The sequence below is a fragment of the Bos mutus genome, chromosome 1, assembly GCF_027580195.1.
Source record: "Bos mutus isolate GX-2022 chromosome 1, NWIPB_WYAK_1.1, whole genome shotgun sequence".
NCBI lineage: Eukaryota > Metazoa > Chordata > Mammalia > Artiodactyla > Bovidae > Bos > Bos mutus.
The window spans coordinates 155647898-155673456 of NC_091617.1; the positions used below are offsets into that span (position 1 = coordinate 155647898).

General features: G+C 52.4%; 1 protein-coding gene across 5 annotated transcripts in view; it reads right to left on the minus strand.

Annotated features, from left to right (window-relative positions):
• Window positions 1-25559, minus strand: part of ADARB1 (adenosine deaminase RNA specific B1) — a 90056-nt gene that overhangs the window by 57827 nt on the left and 6670 nt on the right. For all 5 annotated transcript variants that reach the window (XR_011465699.1, XM_070378189.1, XM_070378212.1 and 2 more), the window contains exon 2: window positions 10750-10904. Coding sequence is in view for 4 of the 5 variants with exons in the window: in XM_070378189.1 (XP_070234290.1) it covers window positions 10750-10904 (155 nt within the window). In the remaining variant the exon portion in view is untranslated. The remainder of the gene's footprint in view (window positions 1-10749; window positions 10905-25559) is intronic.

Sequence of the window (25559 nt, forward strand, 5' to 3'; positions counted from 1 at the left end):
TAACTACAGCCATGATATTAAAAGATGCTTGCTTCTTGGAAGAAAAGCTATGACAAACAGGCAGCATATTTAAAAATGGAGACATCACTTGGCCAACAAAGGTCCTTATAGTCAAGGCTATGGTTTTTCCAGCAGTCATACATGAATGTGAGAGTTGGACCATAAAGAAGGCTGAGCACTAAAGAATTGATGCTTTTGAACTGTAGTGCTAGAGAAAACTCTTGAGTCCCTTGCACTACAAGATCAAACCAGTCAATCCTAAAGGAAATCAATCCTGAATATTAATTGGAAGGACTGATGCTGAAGCTGAAGCTCCAATACTTTGGCCACCTGAAGGGAAGAGTCGACTCTTTGGAAAAGACCCTAATTCTGGCAAAGACTGAGGGCAGAAGGTGGTGATAGATGAGATGGTTGGATGGCATCACTGACTCAGTGGACATGAGTTTGAGCAAGACAGTGCTCAAGATCCAGGAGACAGTGGAGGACAGGAGCCTGGCGTGCTGCCATTCATGGGGTTGCAAAGGGTTGGACACAACTGAGCAACTGAACAAAGTCAGGCAAGGAAGTAGCCACAGATGGTGGTAGGCAGATGGCTCAAGTGTTCCATGGATGACAGAGGTGATCCACAAGTGGCCATGGTGGCCCGTGGATGAGTGCCCGCAGCAGAGGCCTCTCAAACCCAAGAGGCCTGGGCTGTGGGGAGGGCTCAGACACCTAGCTAAAGATGAAAAGAAAGTCTGAAATAAACACTGCCATCAAGTCTGAACATAAATTTGAAGCTAAACTGAGTACACAATTGATAGTCATGATTGGATAGGTATTTTTCCTCTACTGTATATATTTTTAAATTTATTTATTTTTTAATTGAAGGATAATTGCTTTACAGAATTTTGTTGTTTTCTCTCAAACATCAACATGAATCAGTCATAGATATACATATATGTATGTTTTTCTTTAAACATTAGTTTTTGAAGTATCCTTTAAAATGCTTTAGCTATTACTCATTATTAATAACAAATTAGAACATAAACTTTTTGAAATACAAAGTAAATCTGGCTGGTTCTTCAAAGAAGACAGAGTGACTTTGCTCAATCTAGAGTAGAAAACCTCTGGCCTAGTTGCTCTATTTATAAATGATTCCAGGGTTGTCGTTTTTTAACTGGGTATGCGTAGGTGAAAGAGCTGATGTGAACGTATGTATGTACAAGGAAGGTTCAGTTCAGTTCAGTTGCTCAGCTGTGTCTGACTCTTTGTGACCCATGGACTGCAGCATGCCAGGCTTCCCTGTCCATCACCAACTCCCAGAGCTTGCTCTAACTCAGGTCCATTGACTTGGTGATGCCATCCAACCACCTCATCCTCTGTCATCCCCTTCGCCTTCTACCTTCAATCTTGCCCAGCATCAGGGTCTCTTCCAGTGAGTCAGTTCTTCGCATCAAGTGGCCAAAGTATTGGAGCTTCAGCTTCACCATCAGTCCTTCCAAAGAATATTCAGGATTGATTTCCTCTAGGATAGATTGGTTTGATCTCCATGCAGTCCAAGGAACTCTCAACAGTCTTCAACACCACAGGACAAAAGCATCAATTCTTTGGCACTCAGCTTTCTTTATGGTCCAATTCTTACATCCACACATAACTACTGGAAAAACCAGAGCTTTGACTAGATGGACCTTTGCTGGCAAAGTCTCTGCTGTTTAATATGCTGCCTAGGTTGGTCACAGCTTTTCTTCCAAGGAGCAAGTATCCTTTAATTTCATGGCTGCAGTCACCATTTGCAGTGATTCTGGAGCCCAAGAGGACAAAAGTGACCAGATTTGACTAAAAACATCAGCAAGACTGAAGGGGAAGAAACAACTTGAAAAGAGACCAGAGGTGTGAAAGCCTGGACCGCAGGTGGCACCTGAGGCATGCAATTCATAAGCCTGAGGAACAGACACACGAGGGGCACACTCAGAGCTGCAAGAGGGGAAACATCTCAGGGTGTGAAGATCCGAATCTACCACCAAATGGATGCCAAGCGCAAGGAGACGGCAATAAAAGGCAACAACGAAAACCCACATCTTTGTCACTGAAATCCATGACTAGAGAGCACCAACGGAGTCGAGACCAAAGCAGTCTGGTTACTGAGGCAATGAAGATGGGCTGGAGGGCAGTGGCAGGGTGTCACCCAGTCTGAGAGGGGGTGACCCATCTCAGGTCCCTCAAGCTGATCACCTACAAAGGTGGGAGCCTAAGAGACCCCGAGTTCCAGGGTGGGGCAGCCCACAGGCCTCACCCCACCTGCAGATCTGTATCCCCAAACTGCCAGGAGGCCCTCAGGAGATGTGAGTGTCATCCTGGGACGGACGTTCACAGGGAGGTGTGGGAACAGGTCCCTTACTCACTCTGGCCCGCAGGGATCTCTACTGGCTGGAGTATGCCTTCATCCCCAAAGTCTAGCACCCTGGGATCTCATAGGCAGAATCTGAGCCACGACTTGGAGGCCCTGGATTACACCATGGACCCAGGCTACTGCCTGGCCAGACCTGACCCCCCGCCCCCCGCCCCCTGCCCTCCCTGGTGCACAGTGCTGCAAGGTCAGCCTCAGCAGAGCAAGTGAGGGTGGGGACAGGACAACAGAGTGGGCGTGGCTTCAACACAGCCGTAGGGCTGCAAGACACGGGTTTATGGAAGAGGAATTTTAAACCTTAAGCAGTCACATTATTTTTTCACTTAGTGAAGAGTTGTCTTCACAACAGATCAAACACACACATACAAATTTTGGTTAGTCTTATTAAAATCAGCAATCTGTTACCACACATTTAGAACTTGAGAGTAGAGACTGGGATTTTTTTTTTCTTTTGCATTTTTTCTTAATTATTGCCTATGTGAAATATTAAGCTAAAACAGTAGAACTACAGAATTATGTTACACATAAATAAGCAAAGCAATACTTTTTTAAAGATGAGAACAAATTATGCAACTGTGCTTTCCAAGTCTGTAACACAGACTCAATTTATTAGTATAGTTAAACATAAATTATTTGATAAAATGTATAAATCAGGTCATTCAGTAAACTAAACCAGCCATAAGTATTCCATGCCATTGTCTCCTGGCTCCTTTAAAACGGTTGAAACAAAGCCAGTGAACCGAAACTTTCCCGCAGACTTCCCACAGGAAGTTGGTATCTGGGTTCAGGATGGGAAACAGGCTTCTCTCGTTATCTCGGCACGACCCCACAGCGCCACCTACTGTCTGAAGGCGTCCACCTGGAGCTCTGGGCATGCTGGACAGTGCGGTCCGCCCTCTCCACTGCTACGTCCTGGCTCTCTGTCCGTGGCAGGCAATGGCATAGAATACCACCAACAGACAAGGCCACTCTGCGATGAGGGTGGATGGGGACATCTGAGCGGGCCAGAGGGCACCTCTGGGAGGAAGGAGACACGGCGGTGCTGTGCTAAGTGCACACACTGTCAGCACACGTCTAACTGCTCACAGAAAAGTGATTTTTATTGCCTGTCAACTATATCTCAATAAAGTCAGCTTTTAAAAAAAAAAATCCCAGGAAAAAAAACACAAATTATATGAGAAAGTTACCGTTCAATTTGAAATAAAAGGTATGTGGATTTCAAGAAGGAATGCATGGATTCCAAACACAGAATGAATCAGTTGGAAAAGACTGGAAAGCACGGTTTCTCTCATCAGGACAGCAGAGGACGGTGCCACCAGCTCTCACTGCTACGGGTGACATATCACTCAAGGAGACCGGGCTGGGAAGCCGGCAAACTGCCTCAAGCACAGAGCTGTGTTATGGAGGCCGAAGTCCAAACTGGACTGGAGCCACTTCTCACTGCCCGCTCCACCACCCCAGACAATGCAAGAATGCAGGGAGAAGAGGATAACACTGAACAAAAAAGGCACGACCCAATGATAAGGCTAAAGTGCCCTCCATGCCCCCACCCCAACAGCTGCAGCCCACTTGGGCCCACTAGGCTGCTGGGATCCTCTCCTGTCCCCAATCCCCTGCTCCGTGCCCATGTCCCCGTACCATCTGCTTGGAAAATACACAATGTTCAGGACTCCCCACCCCCATGAAGCCTGCAGCCCTGCCTAGAGTGCAGGTCGCCGGCCTCTGCCCCCACTCTCGTCTCAGCAGCAGCAGACACCACTGTCATCACTTGCTTCCTACCCACCCCCAGCCACGCCCGTCCTCCAGGGCCTGCCTGCGCAGCACTGCAGAGGCCTGAGGACCCCCAGGAACCAAGAGACCCGCCCTGTCCTCTAAGCGGCTCTGGGCTTTGTTCTTCCAGAATTGGGCCCATGGAGCTCTCATCACTGCTGCCAGTTGCCACCTGACAAACTCCTGGGAGTGATGAGAGACCACATGGAATGTCCCAGTTCACGTTCAAAACGTGGACCACAAACCCAGCAGCAGTCCACAACGTCCTGGGCACAGCCAAGAGTGCATTCATAAGATGGTCAGGAAACATCAATCTTCTAGAATTCTCCATGTGCACAGGAGGGCCAGGGGGTCTCATAGATTCAGCCTTTCAGATTTTAGAGTGGTGACTACGTAATAAACCCATCCACAAGAGGGCGATGCTAGTATTTCTAAAACTCCCTCCATGAGGACACAGGAAAGGACACCAGATTTTCCTGTATCTACAATGATCGAGCCACAGAGGCTGGGATGGTTGGATGGCATCATTGACTCAATGGACATAATCTGATTAAACTCCAGGAGATACTGGAGGACAGAGGAAACTGGTGAGCTGTAGTCCATGAGGTCACAAAGACGTGGACACAACTTAGCGACTAAACAATATAAATGAATCTCTTAATTTTTCTTTTACACATCAGTCTTAAGTGTCTGATTCTATTATCTAGTATTGAGTCTAGTATTGACTAGAGCTCAAAACAGCTAGAAAAAAATCACCAATTAATCTCCAAGAACAACAGATGCAACGGCACACAACACTGCAAAGGCAACTGGATTTTTATTTGCCGAGTCATATTTTTGAGTTTCGCTGGGCTTAGCTGCTCAGTTGTGTCTGACTCTTTGCAAACCCATGGAATGCAGCCCACAAGACTCCTCTGTCCATGGGATTCTCCAGGCAAGAAAACTGGACTGGGTTGCCATGCCATCCTCCAGGGGAATCTTCCCAACCCAGGGATCAAACCCAGGTCTCCCACGTTGCAGGCAGATTATTTACTGTCTGAGCCCCCAGGGAAGCCCACTCGTGAGGTTAACTGAGCACTACTTTGCCTGCAGCCACCCTCAGCCAGGGATATGCAGAGAAGGCACATGGGGTCCCCTCCTGGGTCCTTGCTGGGATGCTGCCCCCTGGGAGAGGTCCCACCCCTGGCCTGCAGGTCCCCCTCACAGTCAGCACTTCCTGGTGGCAACCATGACTCCTCTGCTTCCAGGTCCCAAGGGCCTCCATTAGTGCCTGCCCACAGGTGGAAGGCACGTATCTGCTAGATAAATGACAGACTGGGTCCAGAGTGCAACAGAGATCTTCCTTGAACACTGCTGCAGGTGCTAAGAAGCTTCACTCAGACATTCCCTGCCATCTGAGCCCCTACCTGAGGCCCTGGAGCTGAGAAAGAAGGCGCGTTAGGGGCCCAGGACATTGAAGGGGGCACCCCCAATTATGCAAGATCAGCCAGGACATCATGAACCCAGTGCCTGGTCCGCGCCATCACCCACCATGAGGGGTGGGGAGGAGGCCGGAGCTGGACCGCGGCAGGGGCGACAGCCTGGGGACAGCCCTCCCAGAAGGTGAAGTCCAGGTGGGGGGAGAAGATGGAGTTCTTCCCTCCCCCTAGCTCCAGGCCCTGGTCCACTCATCCCAGCCTCGCCCCAACCCCAAGCCCCCCAGAAGTCCATCTGCAGCACCCTCCATGCACCTGACCACTTAGCAGGCCCCCATCCTTCCCAGCCTGTCTGATGGGCAGTGAGGCGCAGAAGCAGGCCAGCAGTTTCAGAATGACTTCCTGGCTCTGCTGATGAGCCCATAAGGTCTCCCTGTGAGTATGCTCACAGCAGCTTCTAACTGTCTATCCTGCACTGAGTGCTGAGACAACAGCTGCGGTAACACCCTCAGGGCTTCCTTGGGCACCGGGAGTGCCAAGCAGCAGGAATGGGGAGAGGGTGAGCAGGGGAGGATTCCCCAGGAACCAGCTCTCCACTCTGGCTTCAAGTCCACGTACACAGACTCAGTCAAGGGCTGCTGCCAGGGTCTCAGTCTCTAGGCTGCACATATCTTGGAACAGGCCCCAGAAGTAGAATGCCAGGCCCACCTGGGGCCCAGGTGCCCACCTTGGGGATGGTTCCGGGAGGATCCCCAGGTGGCTTTCGGGCTGGTGCTGGCCCAACCTCCAGACATGCTGGGTTTCGCTGCCAGTGGGCACTGCTTCATATGTTCACTGGCCACCCCTATTTCATTTCTGGTGCCAAACCTGTGCAAGCTTTCCTGCCCTTTTTTCCCCACTGTCTTGTCCATATTGGTTTGCAGGGGCCTGTATGCATTATGTGCTTAGAGAGCACGCAGGCCTCTGCCTGTCTGGTACACACCGATCAGATACACATCCTGAGAGGCACACACACCTCAGACACACACCTCAACCACGTGCGGGTGCAGTAAGTTCTTCCCCGTCAGTGGCGCCACACTTCATTCCACACCTTGCTTCTCCCTTCCCCTTGATGGTGGCAGAGCTGCAGACATGACGGGCCTACTGCCACAGGAGGCATGGGGAAGGGATGTGCAGATACGATGAAGGTCCCGAATCAGCTGGCTTCCCTGGGTGGGCTCACCCAATTAGGGTGGAGGAAAGAATGGGGTTGGGGCCAAAGGCCTGCATCCTGCAACCACAAGTAACTCCGTGGGTTGGGTAGGGCCCCTGGGCCTCTAAACTCTGGACCAGGTGAAAGCGGGAGCAAGGAATCTGGCCCTGACCCTGAGACAGCTGGAGGACATTTGCTGCGGTTTCTTTCAGTGACAAGAAGTTAGTCCATGGGCATGCTGACCACCGATGCTTCCAAGGACAGAACTGGGTTCACACTCCGCACTGAGCCGGCGGGTGACCTGTGGTGGCCGGGGAAGTATGGCTTGCCTGACGCTAGCCACACCAACTGCGCCAACCACGCCCACGACACCAGCCACGCCAGCCACGCCAGCCACGCCCACGACCTGGGCTCTCTGGACCCTGCGCGCGTCTCCTCCACATGGCCTGGGGAAGCAGGCCCTCGCCGCCCCAGGAGGCAGGACACAAGCTTCCCAGTGAGTGATGACTGGACCACCAAGGTTCACATGCAGAAGCCTCCAGGAGAAGAGCATGGTCCCCGGCAGTATCCATTTCCCGCTCGGCTTCCTGGTTCCCAAGCAGAAGAGTGAACACTGGCAGACCTGAGCTGGGCAGACCTCGGATCCCTGGGCAGCACCGGGGTCCCACAGGGCCAGTCTCTGCCCCTGGCTGCCCGAGACCCGTGACCTCACAAACAGGGACGCTTCTGCCTGGACGCCCCTTGTTGAGCTGACGCTGGTGAGTCAGGCAGGCCACACAAGGACACCTTCTCGGCAGCAGTGACTCATGCCAGAAGCACACTGAGACACTCTTCATTCTCAGCCAAACTTTTCTTTAGTTCACTGACCTTCAGAAATGTTTGTAAACTGAAGTGTCATCTGTGTTAAACAGATTCTGTTCGCCAATAAATCACAGTGAGGGGGGAAAGTCAAGTTTCTACCCCAATATGTGAGGATTTAGCCACCTGCCTGAGCACTAGGTGCCCTCGCAGTGCTGCCTCCTGCTTCCCCCACTGGGGTTAGTCAGGAGCACCCGGGGTCACCTGCACCTGCCAGGGCCTGCCTGATGCCCCAGGGGACCCTCCCAGGCCCACAGCTACCAGCTTTCAGGACTCCCAGCAGGCCTCTGAGGATCTGGAGGCCACCCTCCTTGCCACTTTCTTCTCTCTGCCAAGGCTCCTATCAGTGGTACCCACGTGTGGACGTGGTCCGGTCGTCACAGGGCTGGGGCGCTCGGGCACCATATAGGGAGAGGGAATGTGTGAGACAAGCAGGACCATCCCAGAAATAACTGTCCTGCCCGAAGGACTGACACGCAGGTGACAAAGAGCTTCATGGGGACACAAGACCAGGCCTGTTTCAATACAGTCACAACTCCCCACACACCCAGCGTCCAGAGTATAACTGCTGTGTGAAGGCAGAGAGGGCCGCATCCTGCAGCTCTGAGAGCCAGTCCACGAGCTGAGGGCCACCCCACTCCAGTAGGCACCGCAGTCCCACGTCAGCATCGCAGCGCCTGCAGCTCTGCGTCCACAGGCGTGTGGGCAGCACAGGACATTCACAGGTCCACATGAGAGCCGTTCATCGTGCGTCCTCAATTTCTCTTTTACTACATTTGGATATGGTCATAAGTTTAATGATTTCATTTCAGAATTAGAGGGGGAGTCTATACATATTTGTCATAAGCAGACTGCGGGGATTGGTGGCAATGAGACACTGAGGAAAGCCTCAGTGTCTGAGCAGAGCCAGGCCTCCCTGGGACCCCCTCAAATTAACCCCCTGAGGGAGCCTAAGGGTTTCCCAGGTGGCACTAGTGGTAAAGAGCCCGCCTGCCAATGTAGGAGATGTAAGAGACTCGGCTCGATCCTTGGGTTGGGAAGATCCCCTGGAGAAGGGAACGGCAACCCACTCCAGTATTCTTGCCTGGAGAATCCCATGGACAGAGGAGCCTGATGGGCTACAGTCCATAGGGTCGCAAAGAATCAGACATGATTGAAGCAACTTGGCCCGCACAGCACACGGGCCCTTAAACTCTGCAGGGGCTCCACAGCACAACCTCAAGAGGCCCCAGCCTCAGAAGGTGTTCTCACCTGTGAGGCACAGGAAGCAACTTCAGCCTGTTTAAGGAGCAAGAGAGGTGGCAGCAGGGACTGGCCTGGAGCTAAAAATACAGGCTGCCTGCAGCGCTCCCGCCAGACAGCAAATGAGGCTACCAAGCAGGAGCGCGTCAGCCAAGAGATACTTTATCCAGCCAGAAACTTGCGTGCTTTTTTCTTTTTCAAATCACTGTGAAAAAAAGATTAATACACGGGATTACGGTTGCTAGAATTAGCTCTCATTTTATGAAACAAATGTGAAGTGTCCACTCTGCAGGTACCACATATCAGCACAGACTCAGCAGAAGACCTGATTCCTGACTCCGGGCGTCTGACCATCCCGCTCTCCGTTCTGCTTCGGATGCCACCTTTTGTCCTTGCTTTTTCTCCCGTGCCTTCAGGGACAACTGACTTGTGCACAGGATTGAAAACAATTCGCTTCTTCAGTGCGTGCTTACGTCACATTCAAAAACACTTTCCAATTCACTTCAACAGCATAATTAAAATGATAGTTCACATCACATTATGATTGGCTCTGTGGCTTAGCTGTGAAAGCACCTGTCCAGTAAACAGGAGATCTTGGGTTTGAATCCCAGATGGGCCTAAGAGGGCAATGTTTTGGGGGCTTCCCTGATGGCGCAGTGGGAAAGAATCCACCTGCCAGTGCAGGAGATACAGGTTCAATCCCTGGGTCAGGAAGATCCCCTAGAGAAGGAAATAGCAACCCACTCCGGGATTCTTGACTGGGAAGTCTCATGGACAGAGGAGCCTGGTGACCCACAGTCCGTGGGGTCATAAAGAGTCAGACACGACTGGGCGACTAAACAAAAGCGTTGCACCTACAGCACCCTGGATGGAGGTGGCTGTAAACCCCAGCTCACTTGCAGTGCTGAAGCATGGTCTCAGTCTGGGCTTTTTACCATCTCCCAATCAACTCTGGCTACAGAGAAACTGGTTTAAGATCACTAATTGAACTAAAAGATGAGTTGTGGTTAAAAATACAACTCCATCCTACTGGCACAAGCAGTGGTAAAAGTAACCATGGTTTGCCCTCTCCGTACACTTGCTGGCTATGTACAAGAGGGAAAAAAAAGACAACAGAAAGAAAGCACCAGTTGAAGATTAGACAAAACCTCTTTTAAAGGTTTCCCTGGAAACCAGGGACCTGATGTTCCTGATGTCTAAGGACACAGAAATGACAGGTGGGGCTTTCCAGGTACAATTCCAGGGCCCTGTGGTCAGGCATGGCACATCTCCTGCCCCTAAGCAACCCCATGGGCTCCACGCCCACCACGGCCCAGTGGGGGCTGTGTCCTGGCTGACACGCCTCAGCCCCCAGCAAGGGAGTGGACGAACACAGAACGCCTTCTTTCTGCAAGCAGCAGCCCCTGGCAGCCACTTCCTATAATACTTCTTCCCCAAGAAAAAAACCTATGTGAAAGTTCAGTGCTCGACCTTCCTGACTCAGTCACTCTGCAGGCCACAAACTAACCTTACGTCATACTAACTACCGGGATTAGCTATCGTCTCAGCTTCCCTCAAGAGCAGACGCTGAATCATGTAATAGTCACCAACAATAAGTACCGAAGAAATGTTCTTTTAATTACCTCAAAGAAAGTAACCTGCGGTAAAGGCTTTACAGCGAGTCCCCAGTAATGCCCAGCCCTTGGCCACCCGCGGCGGCCACTGGGGGGCAGCAGAGCACCAGCTGAGAGGCTGTGAGGACAGGAACAGACCATCTGTAGGAAGCTCCTAACAAAATGCATTTTAAACGGCCAGCCAAAAGGCTTAACTAATGAGTTTACGTGGGGCCAGAGGTATTTTTTATGAGTCGAAAGTTAGCAAAGGTTTACAGGTTCCACTCTTACCGTGACTCCCTCGTGTTCCTGTGCCGCCTGGGCCCTGCAGAGTGGGTGGAGCTGAGATGATCCGAGCGTGGCGCTGGCTCGGCAAGCTTCCTTCAGGCCCTTGTCTTCCTTCAGGCCCTTGTCCAGCTCTCCATGCCGACCGGAAAGCTTTCCCCCTGCAACAGACGGTTCCCGTGCTTCATGTTAACTTTAATCCAACAATAAAGCCTTTCCACCATTGCAGAAGTCAAAGTGAAAAAGTAAAGTCACTCAGTTGTGTCCGACTCTTTGCAACCCTGTGGACTGTAGCCCACCAGGCTCCTCCGTCCATGGGATTTCCCAGGCAAGAATACTGGAGTGGGTTGCACATTTCCTTCTCCAGGGTATCTTCCCCACCCAGGGATCAAACTCAGGTCTCCTGCATTGCAGGCAGATGCTTTAACCTCTGAGCCACCAGGGAAAACAACTCCATAACACATGCTGCTCATGAAAAGTCCTCTCCCAGGGAACTGACCCTGCAGGCTGCACAGCACAGCACAGCCCCCCCAAAAACCAGTCCTCTCTTGAATATGGGGGCTTCCCTGGTGGCTCAGTGGTAAAGAATCTGCCTGCCAATGCAGAAGATGCAGGCTCAATCCTTGGGTCGGGAAGAACCCCTGGAGAAGAAAATGGCAACCCACTCCAGTATTCTTGCCTGGAGAATCCCATGAACAGGGCAGCCTGGCGGGCTACAGTCCATGGGGTCACAAAGAGTCAGACACAACTGAGCGACTGAACAACTCCTAGATATGTTTCACTTACTCTTAACGTGTTCTTGGTTTTTAAAGCAGATGCCCCATGATAACTTCCACCTTCACCCCCTGCCATGACAGAGGCATGCGTGACACACACCATCAGATCTCCACTCGCCAACAGGCCAGCGCAAACAAGCACCAACCACACGCCAAGGAATGAGGCCTCGGGCAGAGTCCTGTCCGGACCCATCTTCTGAGAGAGCAGATGCCACCTTCGCAGGCCTGTGCACACGTGTGTGAGTCCAGACAGACCTGGAGTTGCGGGCTCGGCATCCCCCCGCCCCTTCCCGCCCCAGTCAGCGCCAACAGCCCGCCCTGTGTCTGGAGCGGAGCCCAGGAAACAACTCTTCAGATCACTTCCTCCTGACCAGTGGGACGATGGAACTTGCTGATATACCTATGAGACCTGACAATGGAGCACCCGTATTTTCTTTCTGAAAAACAAACTGATATCCAAACGACACTGCTTCTCCAGTGCAGACCTACCGGCCCACGTCTGTGGGGAGAGCGGCAGGTCTCAGAGGGGCAGTGGCAAGACCGGGCGGGCAGTGCATCTGACCACAGCGCGGCCAAGCTGTGCAGACCCCATCCCCAGCCACCAGGACCCTCCCTCTACATAGCCACAGCTGCAGGTCCTCAGGCTCCGCCACAACTCTTTGCTGTGACTGGCTCAGATGCCCCTAGAACGTGTCAGTGAGGACAGGGCACATGGCGTCCCCATCTCCTTTCCAGCATCACCAGGTGTGACGGGCACTCGCTGCAGAGCCCCTCAGGCCTGGGGTTACGGTCACACAGCCATCTTGTCCAGCACAAAGGTTCTGAGCCGAGTGCCCAGAGCCGTGCCCAGCGTTGCCCAACCATCATCACCCAGCTGCGTGAGGTGCCACCCCATGCCACTCACGAAGCCTCCTTGGGCAGGACACTAAGAACCAATGAACCTAGGCATCAGCCTAAATGATGGCTCCAGACACATGGCCAACCTCCAGATATTTGGGCGAGCCCAGCTGAGATCCCCATCACTGCAGAGCACAGACAGGCCATCCACACACGCCCTGCAAATCCCTGACCCATGAAGACACAAGCAGAACAACATCGTGACTGTTCTCTGAAGCTGAGTCTTGGGTGTGTAAGTTAAGCAGCAAGAGACCCCCCAGAATGGAGCTGCTCCAAAAACCTTGTAAACTTAGGTAAAATGAGCAAATTCCAAGAAAAATGCAACTCATCAAAGCTGACTCAGGAAGAAATGGAAAATCTGACTAGACTACCAACATTACAGAAGTACAATCAAGAGAGAAAAAAAATCACTGTACGAACAACAGTCCATGCCCGGGTGGCTCCCCCAGGAAGTTCGCCCAACACTCAGCAGGAACACATCTGCCAAGTGCGAGGAGGAAGGAAGAGGTGTCAGCCGAACCACTCCCAGGGACAGACGTAAACACCCGCGACAAAACATCAGCGAGTGCAGTCCTGACTAATCCTGCGTGATCCGGCTGGATTTGTGCTGGGAACACGAGAACGACTGCATGCGTGGACATCTATTGATGTGATCCTCCGTGCTAATAAACCTAGAGGGCCACACGAGGACATCCCATGACCCCACTACTGGCAGCTCAGTAGCAGGCACAGTTGAGCTGGATTCCAAGGGACACAGGCTTCCGTGCTGATGTAGAGAGAACGGCAAGCACAGTGCTATTTTGAAACCTGGGACAGCGGCCATGTCCACATGGGGAGGGGCTGTGGTCAAGGAGGAGCTCGAGGGAGACTGAGACACATCTGCTTTTACCCTAGGGAAGGCAGAGGATGGACGTGTCATCAGAACCGCTCTCCTGACCCTCATGCCTCTGTAGGAGTCACACAGCTTATAATACAGATGTAGGAGAAAATTACAAGGCACAGAAGACAAACCCGCCATGGTGCCCACGGTGTTAGGGAGCACTGTCACTAACGATGGAGCCCAGCACAGCTGAACTGAGAATGACCCGGAAACGACACGGCCATGCGTGGTGCCCCGAGTGCCCAGGTCCTGTGTCCTCGGGTAGCGCAGTGCTGTAGAACTACTACTGACGGAAAGGCGACCCATTCACACCCAAGCTGGGCCAGGGCCAGCCATACCTGCTGCACTGTGAACCAGACGAGACCAGTGACAGCGGCACTGACTGCAGCAGCAAAGAGAGCCGAGGAGCCTGGGCGTAAAGGGCAGCAGGACCTCAGGGAAGGCCAGGAGAGGCAGCTGGAACGCTCCTGCCAGTGAAAGTGCATGCGTCAGTCGCTCACTTGTGGCTCACTCTTTGTGACCCCATGGACTGCAGCCTGCCAGGCTCCTCTGTCCATGGGATTCTATAGGCAGGAATACTGGAGTGGGCTGCTATTCCCTTCTCCAGGGGTTCTTCCTGGGATCCAAACCTGGGTTCAAACCTGGGTTTCCTACATTGTCGGCAGATTCTTTACCATCTGAACCATCAGGGAGGTTTCCTATTTCTTGCAAAAGAGAAGAGAGACCCTGTGGGAGAAGAGGCGCGCAGGGAGCCAGGCTGCAGGGATAGGAGGCCAGCTGATGGCACAGGGTCAGGAGCCAGATCCTGCCGGGCTTGATACACCCGGCACGCCACAGGAGAAGGGCAGGGCCTGGGCACCCTGAAACTCCGGAAGGGGTGGACAGGGTGGGACATGGAGGAGCCCTGTCAGCTGGAGGCTCCATGGTCTCCAGTCCCTGACACACCCAGGCGCCACCGCCACCACCTCCCGGAGCCCTCTCCTGGTGGCTGCGCCTGGCTCAGGACACCCTCCTCTGACAGCAGCGTGACCACTCATTAGTCAGGCTGCAAGGGTTTCTGCAGGGCTTCACCATTCTGCTGACAAATGGAGCTCAGATGCCACAGCAGTGCTGGTGGAACAGGGTCAGGTGGGGCTGAGCTCGTGGGCACTAACTGCAAACACAGAACTAGTCCCATTACACGAACGCGTTGCTCGGCACCCGATGGACTGCTGTGCCCTTGGGAACCTTGCTGACTGAATGAAGCTCTCGAATTCCCTTGAGAAGTGGTATTTATCGTTACAGTTTTACTTGACTGGAAATCAAGGCTTCACTCTGCCCCCAAATAAGTATCTCACATTCTACCTTTCAGACGCGTAGCACCATTCGTAAGTGTGCAGATACACAAAGCAGACACCCACTCCAGTATTCCCGGGCTTCCCTTGTTCAGCTGGTAAAGAATCCACCTGCAGTGCGGGAGATCTAGGTTCGATCCCTGGGCTAGGAAGACCTGGAGAAGGAGAAGGCTACTCACTCCAGTATTCTGGCCTGGAGAATCCCATGGACTGCACGGGGTCACAGAGTCGGACATTTACTTGCTCACTCTGCCCCGACATTCTACCTTGCAGGTGTGTAGCGCCGTTTGTGAGTATGCAGTTACACACACCAGATTCCCTGATGTTAGAGATGCCGACTGTCTGAGACACAAGGCTTCACAGGCTCAAGGCAGGGGACGAAAACGGTCAGCAGAGGGATGCTGCCACACAGGGGTGCTTCCGCATCACTGCTGCCACCACCGCTTCAAGTGCTTAACTAGTCCTGCCATCTTCCACCAAAGGAGGCACCGGAGGAGGGCCACGGGGGCCGGTACTGGAGGAGGGGTCGTGGGGGGGCCCCCCGAGTCACTGAGCGGGCAGGGAGGGCACCACAAGGGACCATGGAGAAGGCACCAGGAGGAGGGGCCATGGGGGGCCACCAGGAGGAGAGGCTGGGAAGGGGGCACCAGGAGGTGGGATCACGGGGAGGGGCACCAGAGGGGACCCCAAGTCACTGAGCAGGCAGGGAGGGCGCTGCAAGGGACCATGGGGGAGGCACCAGAGGAGGGGCCGTTGGGGAGGGCACCAGAGAAGGGACTGCAGGGGGTGGTACTGGAGGAGGGGTCGCAGGGGGGGCCCCCTGAGTCACTGAGCGGGCAGGGAGGGCACCAGGAGGGGCCACAGGGGAGGCACCAGGAAGAGCAGCCATGGGGGGCCACCAGGAGGAGAGGCTGGGAGAGGGGGCACCAGGAGGTGGGATCACAGGGGAGCACCAGACGAGGGACTGCAAGGGGGACCCCAAGTCACTGAGCCAGGAGGGGCCCCCCAAGTCACTGAGCCAGGCAGGGGGTGCAGATGCCCCTCAGCTGAGGCTGAGACTGAAGGCAGGAGTCCCCCCTCAGGATGCCTTTGGTAGGGGAGGGGCTCTCGGCAGAAGCTGGTGTGAGATAGAGGAATCTGGGATGTGTTTTCTGAAAGATCAGGCTGATAGCTCTGTGAGCAATGCCAGGGGTAAGGCCGGGACAGCTGGGGGCAGAAGGATGACAGAGATGGAAACGTCAGGCTTCTCACTGGGAGGCTCAGTGGCCGGGCCCCGGGGATGAGGCCTATGGGTGGAGGAGACCATAGAAGCCGAGTGAGTCAGGATCCTCACTCGGAGGATCCTGCCTCCACCCAGAGGGCAGAGCGGCTCTTCAACAACTAGCATGAGAAAATGCAAAGGAAGTTCTAGAAGACAGGTGTCTTCAACTGTTCTGAACTAGGGAAACCTCTGAGCATTGATATTGCAGCTCCGATATGACAGAAGCTTCCCTGGCTGATTTCAGAAGAATCAAGTCGATCCTGGTATGTGACCATTGTGGAGACAAGCAGCAGCTTCATGTGGTAAAACTACAATAAGCACTTAAATGTAAAAACATCCCGAGGAAGGGGACACCCAAGGAAGGGAAGTGGGCGGGGGGCACTGGCCCTCACTTCCTCTGGGAAGTCTATGAAGAAAGACTTGCCCGAGGAAATGATTCTCTAGTCCAGAGGCCTTGGTTTGATTTCATCTCTTTTTGTATTACTTACATTCCACTTGGAAGTCCCTGGCAGTCCAGTGGTTAGGACTCGGCACTTCCACTGCCAGGATCCAGGTTCAAATTCTGGTTGGGGATCCAAGACCCTGCACGGCGAGGAAACGCTCCGGACAGTGCATTTATTCCACGACACCCGAGAACCACCCTCGACATTGCTCCCAAGCAGGGCCCACTCCAGTCTGAGCCAGGGGGACGGGGTCCAGGGGAGAGCACTGGATCTGCCTGGTCCTGAAGGCTCAGCCAGATACAGGTTCTCACGTGACCTTGGGACCGCCCAGCAGGGCCTCAATTCACCAGCCTTTCATTCCCCCCACTTTTGGGGCTTAATAGCCCCAGTCGAAGTGGACTTTGTTCTCCTCAGTGAATTAGATCTACCCCACCTTCTGAGCAAGCAAGAGTACTGTCCTTTCCCTCATAAGAAAGATTCCTTTGGGATGAAGCACTGACAGTTTCAACAACACGCTGGGTCTCTGAGTCATCGCGCTGAGTGAAATGAGCCAGACAGAGAGGGACGCATGGCCTGGTCCCATCCACGTGAGCCAGGAGCTGCACAGGATCCACCGTGACAGGACAGGGCAGGGTGGGGGCGTTCACCACCTTCACAGGGCGAGGTCCCTTGGGGCTCAACACTCAGCCAGCTGCTCCCGTTACACGTGCAGGTTCCGGGCATACGTCAACCGCACCCCAAAAAGGCTGCCGTCAAAAAAAAGACTACTTTGTTTTGTATTTTAAAACCCCACTTATTTTTTAAAGTGAACTGATGAACGTTATTGGAAATATTTTTATGACCTGAAGGAAATGTTATTTTTTTTCAAACTTTCAACAATCAAATGCTTCATGGGCAATTAAAGCATGTTGCAAATATTAAAACAATTCATTAAGTAGGTGGGAGGCTGCCCCCTGTCTGGATATATTTTATTGTTTTATGATCGTTTTTAGAGAAACCCAATGTTCCCAACACTAGGAATGAGCCCTGGGTCTCCACTGGAAGACAGCAGAGATGGAGTGGAAGAGAGAGAGAGAGAGAGAGAGACCCAGAAAGGGAAAGACACACAGAGAGAGACACACACCCAAAGAGAAGGAGAGGCGCACAGAGGGAAGAGAGGCAGCGAGAGAGGGCCAGAGAGGCTGGTAGGAACAGAGCGAGCCGTCACCCAGCGCCCAAGGCCCGGCCTCCCCTGCCCTTCCACACTCGGGCCCAGGACAGTTGATGCTGACATGGGCTGCGGGCAGCACTGGCATCACCAGCCCCGAGCAGGAGTGACTCCATCCTGGGCACAGGGCAGAGGCCTGGTCACCAGAACAGCAGGTACAGCAGATGGGGAGGGACAGGCATTCTGAGCCCGCCCTGTCCTCGGCCCCTGCACCCTTCAGGACAAACCAGCGAGACCAATGGGTGAGCAGAGGAGGTGTCTTTGCCAAGGGGACCCCAAAGGCACACTGGCCTAGAGTGGAGCCTCGCACCCCATCACAGCCGACAAACAACAGGACCCAGAGCAGCAGGTGAGGGGGACCTGCCCCAGAGGATGCCTGCCTGCCCCTAGTCTGCAGCCGCTGCCCACAGACACCAGGAAACCCACAAGGAAGGCCCTGCCACTCCCCCAAGAAACCCGGACTGGATCATGAACTGAACAACTGGAGAAAACAAAACGCTCTCCAGACTGAAATGCACAAGCCAAGTATGGAAGGCAGAGTGACAGGAAGAATTAACACGCAGAGCAAAACTCAGAAGCTTCCTGTAACTGAAAGAAAGAACAAGACTCTGAGACCCGTACAGACCAGAGCGGACAAGCAGAGATGCTGGGGCAGCAGCCCTGGCAGGGAGTGCAGGGATCCACCATTCACTGCAAGGTCTAAAAATACCAATAATGCGGAAACTGCCCTAAGGACGCATGTCCCTGAGTGACAGCAGCGCCAGCTTCCACCGTCACGTCCCTGTGTTACATAAACCTGGGCCAGCCATCAACCTCTTGGATCCGATTCATGTGTCAAACTAACACATTCTCAGACGCTCTTAATTAAAGCCCAAACAAATGTGATCTCTGTATTTCTTAAGTAATGTTATAATTTTAAAAGCCGTCAGTAAGGTTATGTATCAAATACTGAAAATTAATATATCCTATTATCCATTGCAGGAAGATGAGCTGTCTAGACAAGAAAAACCTTTAATCATTTTTGATAGAAAGTTCTCAAATCTGTCTCCCTGCTCTTACATAAGATGAACTAAATGTAAGTTTTTAACCAGAAAATGGTCTTTGGTTAGAGATCAGAAAAGAGAAGGGGGAAGGTCACTAGAAGGAGGGAAGAGCCAGGTGGCTGGGGGGTGCGGGACCAGCCCAGTCACTCCAGATGAATAAACGAAGCTATTCAAAACTATGAGCTTAGACCCCAGAGAGCCCAGGCCTGGAGAGGGGGTGGTGAGACCCCCACAAGCAAGAGACATGGGCAGTAGCCCTTCCACAGTGAGGAAAGCCAAGAGGCCCAGACGGGCGCCTGGGGCCCCCCGCAGCCGGGTGCAGTAGTCATCTCAGCAGGACGAGGTGAGGTGGAGGACGGGCAGGATGAAGATGAGGCGGGCAGCCTGAGGGCCTCCCAGACCCTCAGAGGAGGGAAGAGGGCGCACTTCCCAATGCTCCTCATGGCCGCCACGACCTCGGCTGGAAGCCTCTTGAGGACATCAGTTACAGGAATTAAAACCTAATGGCCAACTTCTCTTAGAGACAGAGAGACAAAAACCATAACGAAAATACAAGCAAATTCAAACCCTGGCACGTGTGACAACATGTCACCATCAGCTCCTTGTGTTCATACCCAGAGGGCACGGTGGGCTGGATCTGAAAACACATCAGTCCCCACGTCACCAGCGACAAGGCTCCCCAGTGATCCAAATGGTGTTCTCCTGACTGTGCACTAGTGTGGCGAGCCTGGTGCTCGTCCCCAAAACCACCCTCTATTACGGAAAAGAACTCAAAACAGGGCAAGGAGAAATAAAGAAGCCAAGAGAATGAAAGTCTGCGTCCTCGCAAATCGCAAAGATGCAAACCAAGCACACAGAAGCCTCCCGGCCCCGTCCTTCCTTTGGGAGGAGGAGGGCCGCAGGGCTCGGTGTCCTCGGAAGACTCTGGGTCTTCCGTCAGGAAGTTGTGAGAGCCGCAGGCTGTGGCAGGAGGGGGCAGCGGCCTGTGGGCCCTCTGTCCTTTGCTTCCATGCGTGACGCCTCCCGCCCGGTGGGTGCTGGGCAGAGGGAAACAGTGGCCCCACCACCTTATCTAGAGAAGGGGTGCATGGAGGGGTCCTCGAGTCTGTGGAAACATAAAATTAGACACATAACGGTGTGTGTGTGTGTCCAGACACACCTTCCTAGGACAGATGAACAGAGCTGCAGTCAGACGCCCAGAGACCCTCTGGCCTGCACCCTGCTTCAGGCATGTCTAACCACAGGTTGTGGCTGACCTCAAACCCAGTCTCTTTTATTTTTTTAATGATTTTCAGCCTCTTTTATTTGCTCGTTTATCTGGGGGTCTTTGTTGCTGCACATGGGCGTTCTCTAGCCGTGGCAAGCAGGAGCTACTCTTCGTTGCCCTGCGTGGACTTCTCACTGTGGTGGCTTCTCTTGTGGAGCAACGGGCTGTAGGCATGTGGGCTTCGTGGGCGTCAGCAGTTATGGCACGTAGGCTCAGGAGTTTGGTGCATGGGCTTAGTTGGTCTGGGGCATGTGGAATCTTCCCAGAGAAGGAATCAAACCTGCATCCCCTGCACTGGCAGGCAGAGTCTTATCCACTGGACCGCCAGGGCAGCCCCCATTCCTCTCTTTGGCACTTAACCAACAAGATGTTACAGCCTTTCTTTTTTTGATATAACTATCACTCGATGGTAACCTATAAAGTGAATCATTAAGGAAAACTAAAAGTTGTAATTCATAACCCAAACCTGGGGTGTTCTCAAGTTTGCAGAGGGCCATGCACTCCCAAGTTCAGAAAGAACAGTTCTTTCATCAATAATGGCTTTAATTTATCATGGACTCCAATGGCTAACTATTGTTTTTTTAATCATTATAACATTACCTTTGCTTTATCATTCCATAGTAGTTTAATATGGGCTATCTGGGTACAGAGGGAGGAAATTTGGTCAGTTTTCCCGGACCATAATTTTTCAATAACTAAACTTTCAGTATCATAAATGATCTCCAACCTTATGGCTAAACACGTGTATAGAGCCCCTCTGAATTGTGATCCAGTAGAGACGTTTATCCGGAGAAGGCGATGGCACCCCACTCCAGTACTCTTGCCTGGAAAATCCCATGAATGGAGGAGCCTGGTGGGCTGCAGTCCATGGGGTTGCTAAGAGTCAGACACGACTGAGTGACTTCACGTTCACTTTTCACTTTCATGCACTGGAGAAGGAAATGGCAACCCACTCCAGTGTTCTTGCCTGGAGAATCCCAGGGACGGGGGAGCCTGGTGGGCTGCAATCTATGGGGTCACACAGAGTCAGACATGACTGAAGCGACTTAGCAACAGCAGCAGCAGCAGAGACGTTTATCAGGAAACCACATGCTGACTCTGAGTCTGTGAAATTTAACTAACATGCAACACAGTATCTAGGTAAATGTAACAATATTACCCAGCTATTTTTAAGTTTATAGGGCACACTTACATAATACAAAATGACAAGTATATGCTGCTGACAAATTTACTGGAATGGGCTCATTTAATTTCTTCCCAATTCTTTGATAATGTTAGGCAGTTCTTCCAGTGGAAAGAAAGAACCCCGACTGTTGGAGATGTTCAAGAACCTTGCCACTCACAGTGGTCTAAAAAGGCTTTTAATTGAAAACAGTGATAAAGTCCACACCTTCCTTCCTTCCTTCCCAAGGCCCTGTCAAAGGGTCAGAAAAGGTACATTCTGGAGGTGAATGAGCCGAAATAGTGCTGAGAAGTCACCAAGGGGGCCCAGCAGTGGAGGAAGCTGGGACAGGCATCATGGCAGAAGGCAGGTGGACCCAGCCTGACTCATGTGAGTGGAAGGAGCCATGTGTAGGATGGCAGGGCAGGGGTTCCAAGACCAAGGAACCAAGAGCAGGACTTGAGAATGACTGTCAAAAGACAGGCCAAGAGTCTGAAGGAGGCCCAAGCATGGGACTGGAGGAGAAGCAGAGGGGAGCAGAGGGCAATCCTAAGTCAGATAAATAGCACTCAAGGCCACGCAGGGATGTGACGGGACAGCAGGAGATCTACCTGCAGAAGAACGAGCATCGCCGTCCTGACTTCCCATCAGTGACACCAGACCCTGGAAGATACTAGAGAATACTTGCCAAGTTCTAAAGGAAAGTGACACGGACCAAGAATTCTAGACCCAGCCAATTATCGATTGAGTTCAGGAACAAAAAAAAAAACCACATTTGAAGACTGTGTGCAGGAACCCAGGAAGTCTCTCAGCTGTGCATTCCATAAGGAAGTGGATGAAGGAGGTGCACCAGCAAAAGAGAAATGGAATCTAAGAAATGAACATCATGGGGTATGAGGACCCACAGCAGCTGGAGCAGCCAGAGGCAGTACAGAAGCCCCACAAGAGGGCAGAAGGTGCCGTCTGAATGTCCTCTTTGCTGGGCAGGAGCTCTGTGATTCGGAATTGCATTTTCTGCTACTTGGCTCTGCAGTGAAATACATTTATATGATCATAGTACTATACACGCCGCTTTCCTTCTGTTAACGTTCCTGGACTAACGCTGTAGAAAAAGCACAGAAAGCCTAAAATAATGGTAGATGAGAAACAGACTACAAATGTTTAGAGCTTAGTCAATATAAATCTAAAAATGTAACTCGTAAAAGTCAAGCACTGGAGAGGCGCTGCTTGCTGGCTCTGCACAGAAACAGAAGAGAGACGAAGCGATGACGGTCAGGACCAGAAGGATGGGGAAGCAGAGGAGCCACACACTCTCAACTGCTCACCTCGGGGAGCACCGAGGGCAGAAGGGGACGGGTGACTTCGTTCTGAATGCATGCTCACAGCACTCTGGGCTTTTAAACAGTTAAACTGCAAGGGCACCCTCACCCATCAGGGCATACTGAACGACTGCAGTCCATCTGCAGGACAGAAGGACAGGCTGTCCTGGTAAATATGGCAAAATGAGCCCGATAACAAGGTTATGAGCGTGGTATTAGTTACACAAAATCAGAAGGCTTCTGAAACTATTTTTAACTGTGGAAGCAAACATGTACCAGATAAAATGTATCAGCTCTAAGAAGAGGGAGGTCCCTGTGCACTAACACGCCCACAAGGTAATGGAAAAGGTGTTACAACTGTACAGAGAGTAAGCCAGTATCTAATGGAGAAAGCCCGCACATACGTCATGTATGTGTATACGCTTGCTATACGATGTGGACATAGATCTCAGGAATCTCATGTGCACAACACAAGTCCCATACATACCACAGAAATGCCACAGAGACAACAGAAACCCCACACATGTCACAGGAAGCCCACGGACATGACAACAGACCCAAACCCAGCACGGAAGGAAGTCAGGGCTACAAGCACATTTATCCTGCACGTACACTCGCACACTCACACACCCCACACGCCGGCCGGGAGAGTGAACAGACATCATGGGAAGATGCCGGAGTGCTTGGAGACGGCCTCCCTGGAAACTCAGGCGGGCAGCAGGCACAGCATCCTGGAGGAGAGAGAGGCCAGGGCAGTGCCCAGGGCTGCTCCTCTGCTGCGCCACCGTCCTCAGAGGAAGAAACCCCAGATGCACAACAGTGCCATCCACTCCACGTGAGACCTGCAGCAAAGTCCTACTAAACGACACTGTACAGTGAAAACGAAATACAAACCATTCTTCCAGTCGCTGCTGCTAATCTGTAGCACATGTTGCTCCGATGACATGAGAGACCCGCAGAAATACGCAGAGGAACAGCAGTCTCTTGAATGTGTTTAGGGAAAAATAAAACATGTCCGTATGAAAGAAGACTCAGAGGACACAGACAAATGCTATCAGCAGAGCTGCCATCAGGCAGAGGGATCACTGCACCTCCCTGCTCCTAGTTTGCATCCCTGCAGAGTACACGGTTCACAACAATATTTTGTTTCTGAATAAAACATAAAATCTCACTCAAACTCAGCAGTGCGAGGAGTGCTCTGCAGAGGCCGCAGTTGAGGCAAAGGGCACACGTGGTGGGACAGTGGGGCCAGAGGGCACAACCCTGTCCCGCCAGCCCCGCCCGGGCAAGGTGGTTCCCAGACTGACCCTGCTCGTAAGACAAACCTGGCTCAAAGGAGGACCAGGGGGACACGCTGACCAACCAGCGTCCCTGGAAGCACTCACCACCCCCGCCCCATTACCTGCCCTAATGAGCGGGCAGAGTCTCCATGGTGGAGATGCAGCACACGGGCCCCGCGTGGTGGCAACCAAGGAGAGGTCACTGAGCTAACAGGTGTCTGTCTCCCCAGCTTCTGTCTGTGCAGAAGATGACAAAGCAAGCTCCTTTCTGGACAAGTCCGCGTTCCAAACACTAACTTAGGGGGATGACCTCACCCCACAGTTCAGGGGATGAGGCCTGGCTCTGGCAACCCCACGTGTTACACAACAGGACGCAGACCCCACAAGGGCATTCAGAGCAAATGAGTCACCCTCACCTTCCAGACAACCTCAACGACTTCTGCAAGAATCCTCAGGTTTCATCAACACAAGTAAAGAAAGACATCTCAGCTCTTAAACATGTGAAGTTCAAAACCCAAGACTTCAGGAGAAGGGGGAGGGTGCTGAAGCCAGAGGCATGCACAACCAGGAGATCACCCCTCATCACAACGCAACCCGGGAACGAGAACTCTGGAGAGGGCACTGGCAGGGTGAGGGGTGCCGTGGCGTTCTGAGCTCCGCGTGCCTGGTGAACCCTGCCTGCGGGGCGGCCCTGGGGGATAGGGGTGGGGAGGGCCAGCAGGGCTCGCTCCCAGTGCTCGGCGTCCTGCTCTGTGACAGCCCATGGGGCTGCATGTCTCTGTTCTGTGCATGTGATGCCTCTCAACAACAGTTCAAACACGAACTGTTTTAAGTCACTGCTGAGTCAGAACAGGTGAGACAGGAAGTGCACGAGGGTTCCTGAGAGAGTCGAGCACCCTCACCTCCCACGAGGGCCTCCACCGAGGAACAAGTTCTCGCAGGGCCAATGGCTGTCCTCTCCGGAAGAGCCAAACCGGACAGAGATGCATGGCGAGCTTTTACAAGGCAGGACAGGAGTCTGTGCAACACTTTCCATGAGATTCAACGTGTTTGTTTATTACTTTTAACAATGGCTAAAGATTCATCACCTGTTCAAAACAAAATGAATCCTGCTGGAAGCTAACTAGAAAGGTCAAAGGTGCTATAAATGCTAGCAAGTCCTCCACTGTGAGACGCTCCAAAGGGACAGAGGCTTAAACGCATCAGGCTGACCCCTCCCATGGCCACCAGTGAGGGATTCACTCTCTGAGGAATTAAAATACATTCCTGCCAGTGACTATTATTTAGTTTAATTCCTGTAGGAAAACATAAATAAACACCAAACAGTAAGCAGATCCACCGCACACTCGCCTCATCTGGCTCTCTGACAGAACGGCCCTCATGTGCGGCCACCCCAAGACCCTCTGCCCTGGGACTCTGCCGGACTGCCTGGAAAACACAACCACCACTCAGGCAGGTCTGTGCTGTTCTCCAACTTGCTGAGAAAGAATTAACAACTGCTTCATAGAGTAAACGGATTAACATTTTAAAGTGTGCTTCATGAACGGAAAATGAACATGCTACCCTGAGGTTAATCCCACCACTTTCGGAGCATCTCATGCTGAAAGTGGCTTCTTGTCAAGACACAAAATTATGCAGAGAAAAGAATCACACATTTTCTCCTCAAACTCTGGAAGTGAAAAGGCCAAGTAAAAATAAATACAAAGCAAACTGACTAATCTGGGCTTCTCTCCTCCCTGCACTGGCTAATAGAGCAGAAAGCTAAAGTTAGAAAGCAAAGCGGTCTGAGCTTTCTGGAGAAAGGCTGAGGATATAAATACACACTCACATCTGACTCGGGGCTGAGTCGTGACTGCGGAGCAGCCCTGCGCCCGACCCGCACGTTTCCATGAGCAGCAGGAGAGGAAACTCCTCACCTCGCGGCTGGCGAGCGGCTGTGCACTGGGA